The sequence below is a fragment of the Jaculus jaculus genome, chromosome 12 (genome assembly GCF_020740685.1).
Source record: "Jaculus jaculus isolate mJacJac1 chromosome 12, mJacJac1.mat.Y.cur, whole genome shotgun sequence".
Lineage (NCBI taxonomy): Eukaryota > Metazoa > Chordata > Mammalia > Rodentia > Dipodidae > Jaculus > Jaculus jaculus.
This window is the reverse complement of record NC_059113.1, coordinates 48,388,689-48,402,505: the sequence shown is the minus strand read 5'-3', so window position 1 is coordinate 48,402,505 and position 13,817 is coordinate 48,388,689. Positions and strand designations below refer to the sequence as shown.

Here is a 13,817-nt window from a genome sequence, read left to right as displayed (position 1 = left end):
CAAAAAATAAAAATAAAAGAGAGACTGATTGAGAGGGGGAGGGGATATGGTGAAGAGTGGAGTTTCAAAGGGAAGAGTGGGGGGTAGGAGGGAATTACCATTGGATATTGTTTACAAGTATGGAAGTTATCAATAAAACGTATACATATATAAAATTTTTAAATGTAGGGTACAAATTAGTGCCTCATGATGTTACATTAAAGGACATGGATCCAGCTCTTCTGGGACTGGTGTTTGGAGGGATTCAGAATGGTCCAGCATTTGACATACCATCATAGGCTTTCCTACAGCACAGCCTCTAACAAAACTAGGCTGTCCTGAACCCCTGGTAGTAGAATTGTTTACCTGAACACCAAGAAGGTAGGAAAATTTCCCTGAGCTATGTTGGGTTCATTTTTGGTCTGCTTCAGTGATGAGGTGTTGGGGGCCTCTGAGGCTCTGGCTCTCTGATTAGGTAGGAGTTGATTTTTCTCTGTGTTGGTCTCCTTCCCCCTTGTGCTGGTATCCAGTTCAACTGTGGGCTAACTCCACAATGCATGACCCATATACCTCAACAAGGAGGGGGTATGTCACGGATGAGCCTAATAATGGTACAAAACTGCCTGTATTTGCTGAATAGAAAACTAATTTTAAAAATGCCCCAAAAAAGAAGGTAGGAAAAGCACTAAAGTCAGCATGCAGTGTGTGCCCAGGCCGATTATGAGGGGTTTGTTCTGGGGGATCCTAAAGTCCTTATGAGATTGTCCAAAACAAAAAAACATGTCAGCGGGGCCTATGGTGGTTCCATGTGTGCTAAATGTGTCCGTGACAGGATCAAGCAAGCTGTCCTTACTGAGGAGCAGAAAATCGTCGTGAAGGTGTTTAAGGCACAAGCACAGAGTCAGAAAGCTAAATAAATATGAAGCTTTTTTTAAATAATAAAAACTAAGGCTGGTTCTGTGGCTTTATGCAAAAAAAAGAGACATGGATCCTAAACGGACTGATATTCAGCATTTGATCAGTATTAGAGAGCCATTTAAGTCCTCATCTTTTGAAGTGCACAATGAAGTATGAGTGCATGAGGCTGGGCAGTCTCAGGCTGCTGTAAAGGAATAAGGGGTATTGGCTATAGGCAAAGCAGAGCCATCCATGAGTTTGGTGATTGAATCTGGGTGACAGGCAGACTATATTCTTTGTACTTTGCTGTTTCTCAAAACTTTCTATAATACAGCGTCCAACAAATAAGAGTATGGTTCCAGACATCTAGAGAGGATATTATATGCCATGCCAGACATATGGAACACACAGAAATATGACAGGTTAGATCTATAGAACATTACCATGGCCCTTGAGAAGTCATTCCTGAGTGCCTGCGGTGGACCCAGAATGGATCTTGCTGCTGGAACAGGAGAGAAGTGAGGCCAGGGGAGTGTTGAGGGGGATCATCAGAGCTCATGGCACCTTGGGTTTTTCACTGCTCAGTGGATCCAGTTAGGTACAAATGGTGTTAAGATGTCAAGTTTTTTTTTCTTTTTTTAATAATGAAAAGCAAGATGGATGGAAGGATAAGGTGCTTTAAAAATAACTGTATGATTCAGTTTTACTTATATCAGATTCCTTCTCAGATGAAGGCTAGCCAGCTCACGCTTTTAGCAAGAAGCTAATCTTATTTTGTGCATATTTTTTTATTTTTGCTTGAGATGGAGTGGGAGAAAAAGAGAGAGAAAGGGGGGGGGAGGGAGGGAGAGAATGGGCACACCAGGTCCTCCAACCACTGCAAACAACCTCCACACACACGGACCACCTTGTGTATCTGGCTTATGTGGAACCTGGAGAATAGAACCTGGGTCCTTAAGCTTCATACCCAAGTGCCTTAACTGCTAAGCCATTTCCCAGGCCTTTGACTATTTTTAAGTATCAGATGCCCTTAGGTTTCTTTTTTCTCCTTTTCCCTGTACTCTTTATCTTCTTTCCCCTCCCCTCCACCTCCTTCTTACCCTGTCCTCTTTCTCTCCCTCTCTGCCTCATGCTGGGATTGAACCCAGGCTCTGTATGTATGGTAGGCAAACACTCTACCACTAAACGACACCCCTGCCTTCCACTCTATTTATTTCATCTCTTCCTCTGTAAGGCACTGAGGCATGAGGAAATAACAAGGCCATGTAAGCTGAGACACTAACAGAGACAAGCCATGATGCTATGATCCTTCAGCAGGAGGTTTTCTATAGTTTGTCCTTTATTCATGACAGTATTCTATAAATCCAGATGTGTACAACCATGTCAGTGTTCAGATTGTTACCTGGAGACTTGACTGACTTTTTTCTTTAAGATAAAGAATAACCATTGCTGTCCACTTTTCTGGCAGATTGATGACATTGATCTTATCAGTGCCAACATGGAGCATGCACTCACTTCTTTTGGGGGCTTCTGCTGTGGCAGGTCTTTCATGATTGACGAAGGTAAGCCCTTAAAGCAAAATCCCCAACATATTGTCCATTGGTTATCATAAAATGTGACTTCAGAACACAAAATTCTACTCCTGGTTTATTAATATATTTATTAATTAATTTATTAATTTTTATCTCTCTATTTTTAATGGATAATTCCTGATAATTATCCCCCACTTAACAAAATGTTTTGGTTTTGGTATATGTGTTAGATCTCCTGACCCATATGTACACTGGTCAGTAGATGGTGGAGAAATTCAGTCCCAACACAGGGAGAAGGAAGAAGGGAGAGAGTGAGGGAGGGAGAAAGAGAGAAAATATGGACAAATGAAGGGGAATGTCTGACTGTGTGTCTTTTCTCAGTGCCTCTCTGGCCAGGGATACTGCTTTTCAGCTTCATTACTGCCCCTGCTGGCTGTGGCCACCATGGAGGCCCTCAACATCATGGAGGAGAATCCAGGTTTGATCTTACAGATTCAGTTTCTTAGCCATGGTACTGCCCAGGTTTTTAGAGGAAATGGGTAAGCAAACTGACTCTATTATTTCTTGGGTTGAGCATCGCTAATCTAAAAATCCCAAATCCAGAACTTCTTAAGCATAGGCAGTTAGAGGTTCTCAGAGAGGAGAAGCTCAGTCAGCAAAGTCTGGAAAACTACAACCTGATGCACTTCTTCCCTGAAGCATTTCAGTTGGGGGAGATCGCCCCTCATCTGGCATTGATGGGAAATTGGCTGTGCAGACACAATGCACCTCAGTGCTGTGGGCCAGGACTTGGAGCTGGAACCAGAGCATGGCTGGCTACTCCAGCAGGTGGGGTGTCAGAAGGGGTGAAGGATTCTGGCTCAGGGCCAAGTTTAGGCGCTCTTGTTTGTTAACCAACTGCCATTTTGTCTTCTTTCTTTCTTTCTTTCTTTCTTTCTTTCTTTCTTTCTTTCTTTCTTTCTTTCTTTCTCCTTCCTTCCTTCCTTCCCCTTTCTTTCTTTCTTTCTTTCTTTCTTTCTTTCTTTCTTTCTTTCTTTCTTTCTTTCTTTCTTTCTTTCTTTCTTTCTTTCTTTCTTTCTTTCTTCCTTTTGGGAAACTTACTAGAGTGTCCTAGGTTTGTTCTATATAGTTTTCTAACTATTGTAGATATTTCTCTTCAGTCTTTCAATCATCACTTTCATATGGATTCTAGACTGTTATGTTAAGAGGCAACTTAGTGGGCAAATTCAAGTCAACAGTGTGGCCTTTGTTTAAGGTAGGTAGTGCTGCCTTCATAGCAGACAAGGAGCAACAGCCCTTATCAGGACTTCTGGTGCTAGCTTCCAGGCAGGTCAGAAGATGGGTGCACACTTACATACCTACTGGAAGGTGGCCTGACACTCTGCCTGCTGATCATATTGCCTTCACTGGGAATTTTTCGTGATTACAAGGAAAATACCCAAAACGATACTGCTAATGTCAATTTTTTATCAGATTCTTTAGAATCAAGAAATAAGTTGCTGGGCATGGAGGTGCACATCTTTAATTCCAGCCCTTGGGAGGCTGAGATATAATGACTGCTGTGAGTTCAAGGCCAGTGTGAGACTACATAGCCAATTCCAGGTCAGCCTGGGCTAAAGTCAGACCCTACCTCAAAAAATCCGAAACACTAAATAGCAAAGAAAGAAGGAAAGAAAGAAAAGAATCCAAATGACAGTTGGTTGGCAATGGAAAGCACCTACACATGGGCCTGAGCCAGTGCCCTGTAATTCTTAGCTGGAATATGTAGAGAACCTTGTCAAGAACCACTGTCTGGTTCAGGAGCCATTGCTTCAGAGTTTGCTGACAGATTTTCCTCTTACAGAAATCTGTTTTCCTCCCTGAAAACCACAGATTTCTGTCCTGTTAAATCTAAGAAAGAAGAAAATCTTAATCCAAGTAAAATTTAAAAGAATTCATGCAAATAAGGAGAACATTGTTCATTCTAAAACAGTTGCTGGTGGTCAAAATGTGATGTGGTTGGTGTTTGTCATGGACAAAATACATCCTGAAGACTTGGACAATGAGCAAGAAAGCATAGTAAGATAACTTAAGCAGCCTATGCGGGAATCAGATAGAGCTTCTGTGATGGGAGCATTCCTGAGGGAGTAGATGCAGCCTATGTGTTGTCACCGTGCTGGCTCTGCTGGCCAGGGCCTGTGTGCTTCATCTTGCAAACAGCAAGTCATTTGTGGAAAGCAAAGCAAAGACAAGGAAGATTGGAGCAGGGGTGTCCAGCCTTTTCAAAAAATATTTTTATTTATTTGTAAACAAGAGGAGAGAAGGAGAATGAATGAATGAATGAGGCACACTAGGGCCTCTTTGCAACTGCAAACAATGTTTAGACACATGGGTCTTTCTGTGCATTTGATTTACATGGGTAGTGGGGAATCAAACCCACGCTGTCAGGTTTTACAAGAAAGCACCTTTAACCTCTAAGCCATTGCTCTAGACCTGTGTCCAAACTTGTGACATGACATTGTCATCAACAGAGGGGTCGGGCTACATTCATAGCTATCCTGGGATGCATGTGGCCCATTTGCCACAAGTTGGACATATATAGAGTCAGCAGACAGAGATAGCCAGAGATAGTGAAGGAGACTAGATTCCAACAACCACAGCCCTGGTCAGAGGCTAGAGGAGGCTGGGCATGGTGCTAAGGTTTCCAAGAAAGTAACACCCTGACCCAGGAAAGTCAAGTACAAACAGTCCCCAGCTTCTGATGGTTCTTCTCAACATAGGCAACTACCCATGAGAAAGTACACTCGTGCAAGCCTACTACTTTATTTTCAGTACAGTGTCTAAGAAATTACATGAAATATATATTTTTAAATATTTTTAATTTATTTATTTGAAAGCGACAGACACAGAGAGAAAGACAGATAGAGGGAGAGAGAGAGAATGGGCGCGGCAGGGCTTCCAGCCTCTGCAAACGAACTCCAGACGCGTGCGCCCCTTGTGCATCTGGCTAACATGGGACCTGGGGAACCGAGCCTCGAACCGGGGTCCTTAGGCTTCACAGGCAAGTGCTTAACCGCTAAGCCATCTCTCCAGCCCAATATTTGACACTTTATAAAAGTAGGTTTTGCATAAGTTACTGATCTCAACTGTAGGCTTGCATGATTGGGAACATGTGTGCCAAAGCTCTGCACTCAGTGTATTGGGCAGATTAGATGCAGGGTCATTATAAAGGGCTATGGAGTGTGGTCTACTCAGAGACAAGCAGCATCTTTCTGTTCATCAAACCCCTGGAGGATACCTTGGGCACATCTCTGAATCCATAATTTAAGCTACAAGTGGGCAAGGGCACAGCAGAGTCCCCTGAAAAGTTGGTTGTTCTGCAGATGTGGATGCTGTTTCTGAATCTGTAGAGATCATTGAATAGCTCAGAAGCTCCCTACATCTCTACTTGTCTTTTCCTTGTACCCACCTGAATGTGCACTCCTGGTTTCCCTCATAAGAACACAGGTTCAGGACAGGCGTGGTGGTTCATGCTTTTAATCCCAGCCATTGGGAGGCAGAGGTAGGAGGAGTGCTGTGAGGTTCAGGCCACCCTGAGACTACAGAGTGAGTTCCAGGTCAGCCTGAGCTACAACAAGACCCTACCTCAAAAACAAAATACAAAATACACAGGAGCTGTGCATGTTTTGTGCTCCTGATCCTCCGAGTCCAGCTCACTTGGGCTTCACACAAGTGCAGTATTTGGAGAAGATGTTGTCACAGGACAACAGTGGGGGAGATGAGGGAGGATTTGTGTGCTCATTATGTCCTAGGATCTGAAACTTCCTGCTTGACCTTAAATAATCGGGAACTCCCATGCTTCTTACTGAATTAAATATAGGACACCCATGCATCTTACAGAATTGCTCAAAAAGAACAGTCAAGCAGGGCTGATTGGAAAAGGGCTGGATTCCTGCTTTGCACCCTGTCATCATGTAGTGATACTGGGATTGCGTCAGGAAAGGTATGTGGATTCTGCCACCTGCCTCAGTTAACACTTTCTGCCACAAGCATACCCATAAGGAATGAATGCGGGTACTGGAATCTGCCCTCTGTGAGGTACAGTGTGACCATGCTGGAGGACTTTTACCTTTCTCTACTTGTCCTAACCTACTTCCTAAGCCAATAGGGCCTGGGACAAGGAAACCTGGACTGGAAGCAGAGTGGGGCCCAGAAGGGACCATTCCTGGATTCCTGAGAGTTAGTAAGCACCTGCAGTTTTTACAGGACACTTCCCTGTGTACCAATCTTCAGTGATGACCTGTTCCCTGCTGGTGTCATGGGCAAGCAAGGCCTGGAGGCCTGCAGTGACTTTCCATGGGACACTATGTATCCCCTAGATCACATTAGTGAACCCCTCTGCCCTGGAAATAGTGTTTGGATTATTTGTGCATGTATTCACTTGCAGGACTCCTACAAGGCTAGACCCTCCATTCAGAATTCCTAGACCTGGATTTCTCACTATTTCCCAGGAATTCGAGGGGTATGACAAGCACAGGTACCCAGAAGTAGTATTTAGGAAATTTATCCTCTGTGCTTCCTCTCTTGTCTGTTGGAGCTAATAGAGTCTTAGTGAACAGGTAGAGGAGAGGACATGAGCTCCTGTCACTGCAGGCCAGCAGTGTGCACTGGGGGTGAAGGGGCATCATTCATGTGCATGGCAACCTTTGTAGCATCCATAGACCACGTGGCCTCCTGCCTTGGCTGCAACTTTTAATTTCCCACCCCCTACGTCAAGTCCACCATGATCCCATGATCACGATTTGATGGTGTCTGTACATACATTGGACCCAGAAGGATCGTGAGTGAACAGGGGTCATGTCATGGAATATTCAGCAGCCATTCGTCAGCCCCACTTATGCAACGCTGCCAGTTCCATGCTGACCCCTGCTCTAGAGAGAGCTGAAGGCGGAGATGGAAGGCAACTGTTCTGCGTGATACAGGCTAAGTGGTGCTACAGGGCTCATCTTCCCAGCATCTCTAAGGAAAACTAGGTGACCTAGGGGAGGTGTGCTATATTCCTCCATAGGGAATCTAGGGGTCAAGATTCTTCCCCGTTGAACTCAGGGACACTCCCCTATTCCCAACATATCTGAACCCACTTTGTGACATGTGCAGGCACGTTAGCCTTTGGTGTCTCTGCACACCCATCCCACAGCTGCACAAAGGTCAGGGTGGAGGTAAACAGGACAAGGACAGGTTGAGCCATATGCTGGGGTGTGGTGTAGGCTTGGCTCATCCAGAAAAATGATAAAGTCTTTCTGTCACTTGAATTTAATGCTGGAATGATGAACATTTACTGTGGAATAGAGAATACTTGAGTGTGTCAGTTCCAATGGCACTGTCCCTTCCCTTTGAGCCCCATTCCCTCCAGAAGTTGCACCGAGGTAAACGAGTTGCAGCAGTGCTTGCTAGTCCACAGCACAGCAAAAACAGGAAACTACCTCCAAAGAGAAAACATACTGAAAGGAAGCAGTAACATCTTGGAAAAATGAGTCATTAACATATAAAAATGTGTTTGCATGGGGAAAAGCAGCTTATTGAAAGTTTACTTCTGAAGGAACACAGCATGTCCTTGGGGAGGTTTCCATGAACAGAGGTGAGAAGCATGTGGTTGACCAGATAACATACTTCTCCAAAGATAACAATGTCTAGGACAGTGAACATGGTGCCCTGAAGCACCTACCACCTGTACCCCATGCTGATAGGGACTGGCTGAGGTCCCAGGCTCTCTGAACTGCTGGATCTGACGATTTTCACTGTGTCTCACCTCCTTGTTTCTAAAAACATGGCTGTGTCCCTTGGGGTTGGCTTGGTGACAAGAGCCCATATCTTCTTTCATGCTTCTTTGCTTTGAAGATGTACTCCTGTGGTGGGAAGCATGTCTACGCACTGGAGCCTGAGTTTCTTCTCTGTGTAAATTTTTCTTTGGTGGAGACTGCCCATGGTAAATGCCCATTTTTTCCTCTAAGATCTGCCCTACAGAGGTCATGAGTTGCTGAGCTTCCACCTGCTGATTGTGCTGGAATTTTCTCCTCATGCCTGACCTTAGGCTTTGGGCAGGGACTGATGGGATTGGGACCTTTTGCATGGAATATGCCTGAGCTTTGCTTCTATTGGGGAGAATCATCGCAATCAAGTTTCTTATTTTGTCCCCAAAGGACCTTGTGACAGGAGCCTGTCTCTTCTTCACGGCATTAACTTCTCTGAGCTGGGTAGGGGTGCTCTGCATGCAGGTTAGGGGGGGCCTCGATTCTATGAGCCTTCCTTCCTGCTGTCCTGCTTTGGGTCTCCTACTGCTCTCGCTCTCATCAATTGTGCCAAATATGCTGTTGGTCCATGGGCCCTGGAATTTGTGGATCTGTGGTCTGCTCCCTTCCTCTGATGGGTAAGCGCAGCAGCTCTCCTGGAAAACTGACCTGTTACTACTAGATATGCTTTGTGAGGTGGACAGAGAGGCCTGAGAAGCCATGATGTCTGCAAGTGGCTCCTGAGGGGCACAGTCTTGAAGGAGCTTACCAGTGCTGCAATCTTTTATCATGACACCAGTGGTTGAGTGCTGAGGTGTGTTCAGGCCTGAGTCTCCTGGATTCTGGGAAATAGAAATTCTAGAAGGGTGTGAGTTTTTGCTGGTTTCCAGAGACTCTAAGTTCCTCAGACTCTGATGGTTGGTTTGGGAATTTGCCATCTCTCTGGCTCTCAGACTCAGTGCACAGTCTGAGGGCTCTTCCTTCTCCTTAGCCTTTGCCATCTCTTTGAGGTCTTTGGTCTTTGATGACTGAGATGTCACATTCACCTCCCATATTGACAACTTATGAAAGAGGTCTTTTGAGCCCATACCCCCACTTTTTTGTGGCTCATTCCTCCCTATGACTGGTTGTGAACTTGGGTTTGGCATGCCAATCCTAGACCCGAGGACTGTATCACTGTGCCAGGTTCTGTTCACAAGTTTGTAGGTGTGGTGCTGACAAGGCAGGCTGTTCTCTCGGGCAGCTGGAGGAGCCTTGGAGGGCCTAGAGTTATCATCAGTTGGGGACCCTCTCAGGGCTTTGAGAGAGGTGATGCTCATAGGATACTGCACAGTGGGAGCTGCCTTTTTTGCTGCCATGTCACGACTTTTCTGAGCAATTTCTTCTACGAAACTGGCCACTTTGTTAATGGAGCTGGCTCTAGAGTCCATGGTAGTCAGAGAGGGGAATTGAGGCTCTGAACACGAGGAGGCAGGAGCCTTTTTTAAAGTGAGGAGTCCTACGGTCTTGAGGACCTTGAGGGGTAGGCCCCACCTGTGCCTCACCAGAAGTCTCCTAACGTGCGCCTCCAGTGCCTGCTGAGTGCCAGGATGTAGAAAGGGAAATTGTTGGCAGGTGTTCTTCCAGGTAACCAGACCATTTCTGGGTGATTCATTCCCAGTTTCCATGGCTGTATCTGGCTTTTCATGAAGGGCCAAAGAATGGCTGGTAGAAAGCCCACCATGAAAGATGCCCAGAGGAACAGTGCCTTCATTGCTCTGCCCCAGCGTCCTGCTTGCGTGGACTTTGAGGATGCCTTCAAGATGCTTCTTCCCTGGCCCCACTGAGGAAGCACTTCCTGAGTCACTTCTTGAGGAACTCATCTGGCCCCTTTCTGGCTCTGCCTCAGAAATTGACTCTAGCACCTTAAATGTGGAGCCTTCCAGGCTCCTCCACAAGCGCTTGCATGAATTATTCCCTACCTTAAGTATTTCTGGCCTTCTTGATGTGCCGCATTGTACGTGCTGGTGACTTTCCTCTGTCAACCCCAAGGAACATGAGGATCCATATTTTCCATTTGCCTGTCTTGTCACTGGGAGTCTGTCCCGAGACTCTGTCAGATCCAGATAAAACTGGACCTTGCAGGGCATTTGGCCTTGTTGCTGTGCGAACCTCCTTTGAAGGTGTTTCTCTAGTTGCTCCTGGAGCTCAGGGCTAATAAAAACCCCTGGGTAGTTGACAACAGACCTCTGGTTTGGGGAGGCCCAGCTGTTGGCATTGGGATGGTTAAATACTTCTTGAGTCGTTTTAACTATAGTAGGTAAATCCCTCTTGCTTTCTACATATTTCTTGAAAAGATGATATTCTAAATTTTGAGCAGCAGGTGAAATAGACCATTGGGATTTCTTTTGGGTGGTAGGGCAAGAAAATCCACAGGCTATACCTGTAGGTGAATGACATGGGAGGACTGGAGGAGAAGGGGATGAGAGTTGAGCCTGGGTCTGGATCCCAACCATTGGTGAAGGTTGGGACCAGGTCAATGTTGGAGTGAAAGTTTGGGGTTGGGTCAAGTGATGGGGCAAAGGCTGGGGGGAAAAAAGTTGTGGAGACATGTTAGCTGGAACTTGTCCTGGAACATGAGTAGAGCCTCCATTGAATAGGACAGAAGGAAAGTCTAGTCGAGAACCAGACATCCTAATAGTAGCCACCAGGGACTCGCTATGCAGAAAGGGTAGGCCCCAGAAAAGCTGGGTGTATGTTTGTTGTAAGCAGTCCCCAAAGACCTTAGGGTCAAAGAGCTGCTGATCACTAGGACGCTGTTTGGTACTTCCATGTCTGTTCTGAAAGGGCTGTGAGATGCTGGTGTTCTGCTCACTGACCAGTGATGGGAACATAGTCCCCAGAGAATGTAAGGCATCCTCTGAGTGTTTGTTTTCTTTCCCTGTTACAGCTTTCAGTTCAGCTCTCTTGCTAATCAGTATCTCCAGCAGGATTTGCACCTCTGGGTTGATGAAAGAGGGACCTTCAGCTTCTCTCTGCACATGTGTGGGGTCTGTCCAGAATGAGGCCTCTGAAGGGTTCAGAGAAGGAGACTCTGGCGGGGATTCACCATGTGATGAGCTAGAGAGGCATTGAGCCCTGGAACCCATCTGTCCCCAAGAGGGGTCCGAGATAGGGCAACTTGAGTGACCAAGGTCCTTGGTGGCTAGGACGGGAGAGCAGCCCTGTGGGGTGGCCTCCACTGATAAGGCCACTGAGTCACTCTGTGAATCTGGCAAGGATGGTAAGCAGGCCACAGGATCAGGAGGGTGAGATAGGGGAGAAGAACCTGCATGTAGCTGGTGTGAATGGTGTACCTCAGGGATCCAAGGCTCTATTGGCTGAGAGGCCCTCTGGGATGACTGTGATCCACGTGAATCTGTGGAAGTCACCAGGCCCCATGACAACATAGAGGCTTTGGGCAGCAGGGCCTTGGTCAGATGAGTCAGAGAAGCCAGGGGGGACACGGTGTCAGCATCCTCCACAGGCTCCCTAGGTGGGTGATGGAGTGTAGCAGAAGCTGATTTGAGTGTTTCACCTGGAGCATCTCCTCTTATGAGCTGGTTGAAGCTGCAGCTACCACCGAGTTTCTCTAACATGCTGCGGGAGACAGCAGGAACAAATTGCAGCCAGGGAGCAGATGGACCAGGAGGTAGGCAGGGATGGGATCCTGAGACCCACAGCCATACCACTGCTCTGTACCCTGATTTTACCATGCCCACACTGCACAGTACTTTCAGCACTGTGCTCTCTCCCTACCCCAAGGGACAGACTTCCCCTCCCGAGTCCACCCTGAGTCCTGGACAATGGCACAAAGGGCAGTAGCAGGAACAAGGACACCGAGAGCAGCGGCAACTTCTCACCTTTCCAGAAGTAAAATCAGATCCTGAGTCTCTGTCACTTTCTTCTTGACAGCTCTACCAACTGGAAATGAAGACTAGGTGATAGTGGGGAGAGATGGGTCCTGAGGTCTCACATGGGATCAGGAGACTGAATGGAATGTCCCTTGGTAGGAGCCATGGTGAAATAAATGATGGAGCTCACTAATCACTGTCCAAGGCCACATGCCCAACCTCCTTGGACTTAGCAACTCTGTGTGCGTGGCACCAATAGGACTGGTCAATTCAAAGAGGATGTGTCTCGGGGAAGTGAAATAACCTGATCTCAGCTGGTTCTGAAGGTTCTCATCTATGCTGAGGGAGTATGGCTCCACTCCCTCCATATGAGTCCCAATGGGCAACACCTACCTGTAGCCCATCACAGTGACATTCCAGGCACAGAACCTGAGCCATATCCCTGGTTCTGCATCTGGCATCCTCAGAGACATGACTCATCCCTCAGGGCCAAGGGAGATGAAGTCCCCTCTGGAGGAGAAAGACAGGGCCTACCTCTCACAGGCTCATTCTTCTGCCTGGTCTTGCACCATCTCATCTTTGTCATCTGACAGAAACAAGAAAAGAGCCTTAGGTGTCATCCTCGCCTCCCTTCTCCCAGGCCAGCTTCTTGTTCTACTTGTTGCTCCTCGTTTCTGGCTACTATTGCTTTCTATGTATCTGAGAGCTTTGTGTCCGCTTTTATGTCATTCATTTGTAATGTGGGTAAACATGGCTTCTGGTTTTCATCTTGGAAGACACAAGGTGATTGAGAATGTCATATCCATTGTGCATAAAGTCTCAGCCCTACAGCTGACATGAGCAGGTAGGATTCTGTGTCCTGAGGCCAGAGGTGACTCCAGCCTCTAATCAGGTGCCCTTGGAGCACAACACGGAGAACAGCATGCGCATCAGAAGGGAGCAGATGGGCCTTGCTCAGAACCACCTCTTCACAGATTCTCAACTGTCTCAGTATACACATAGAAATTCACATAGATTTCCCTGCCCACTGTCACCCCAGCCTGTCCTGCCAGTTTTCATGAGAATGAGCTTTGTTCTTTCCTAAATGCTCCCATATCCATTTCCCTCTTTGATTAAGAATAGTGGAAACTACCTGGGCATGGTGGCGCACACCTTTAATCCCAGCACTCAGGAAGCAGAGGTAGGATGATCAGTGTGAGTTCGAGGCTACCCTGAGACTACATAGTGAGTTGTTCCTGGTCAGCCTGGACTAGAGTGAAACCCTACCTCGAAAAGCCAAAAAAAAAAAAAAAAAAAAAAAAAGTAGTTGAAACTAATGAGAGAGAACCATTCTCTGTTGGGTCTGGCTGAGAGTTTCTTACCTTTTTGACATTTGTCTTTATCTGTAGTGGTAGTGGTGGTGAGGGTGGTGGTGGTGAAGGTGGGTTCCCCTGGAGGAAGGGGAGTATAAGGAAGAAGAGCCCCACTCCACACACAAAGGCAAGGATCATATTCATTGCCCAAGTAGTAGAGCTGGGGCTTAGCCATGGGGAATAAACTCCTTTCAGAAGGAAGAGATTCTCCATCTGAATCTCTCAGGCAATTGAGCCTTGGGAGTTCTCTTTGGAAGTTGGCACAGGGCCCAGGCCTGCGTCACAGAAGGCTGGCTGCTTCATCACAAAGGGCTCCCTATAGTGGGGGAGGGGTGAAGGGAAGGTAAGGAGAGTACCCCACAGCCCTCCCCCGCAACCTCCAGCCCAGCAAGTCCTATTGACTCCTGCCTGGGTCTT

At 46.8% G+C, this 13,817-nt stretch overlaps 1 protein-coding gene and 1 pseudogene across 1 annotated transcript; one reads left to right on the top strand and one right to left on the bottom strand.

Annotated features, from left to right (window-relative positions):
* Nucleotides 1–249: 249 nt before the first annotated feature.
* LOC105944764 lies at nucleotides 250–896 on the top strand (annotated as a pseudogene).
* A 2,069-nt stretch (nucleotides 897–2,965) lies between these two features.
* Nucleotides 2,966–13,613, bottom strand: LOC101601277 (spermatogenesis-associated protein 31E1-like). The gene is made up of 4 exons (XM_012951127.2): nucleotides 13,410–13,613; nucleotides 12,058–12,131; nucleotides 8,113–11,794; nucleotides 2,966–2,992 (listed from the first exon to the last, which is right to left on the bottom strand). The coding sequence occupies exons 1-4, from the start codon at nucleotides 13,611–13,613 to the stop codon at nucleotides 2,966–2,968; spliced, it is 3,987 nt and encodes a 1,328-aa protein (XP_012806581.2).
* Between the last annotated feature and the right edge of the window lie 204 nt (nucleotides 13,614–13,817).

Coding starts and splice junctions, on each gene's coding strand:
- LOC101601277 (XM_012951127.2), bottom strand. CDS start 13,613: ATGGAGAATCTCTTCCTTCTGAAAGGAGTTTATTCCCCATGGCTAAGC. Junction 12,132..13,409: donor TAAAGACAAATGTCAAAAAG/GTAAGAAACTCT, acceptor ACTATCACCTAG/TCTTCATTTCCAGTTGGTAG. Junction 2,993..8,112: donor ATCAGCATGGGGTACAGGTG/GTAGGTGCTTCA, acceptor TGGGATTTTTAG/ATTAGCGATGCTCAACCCAA.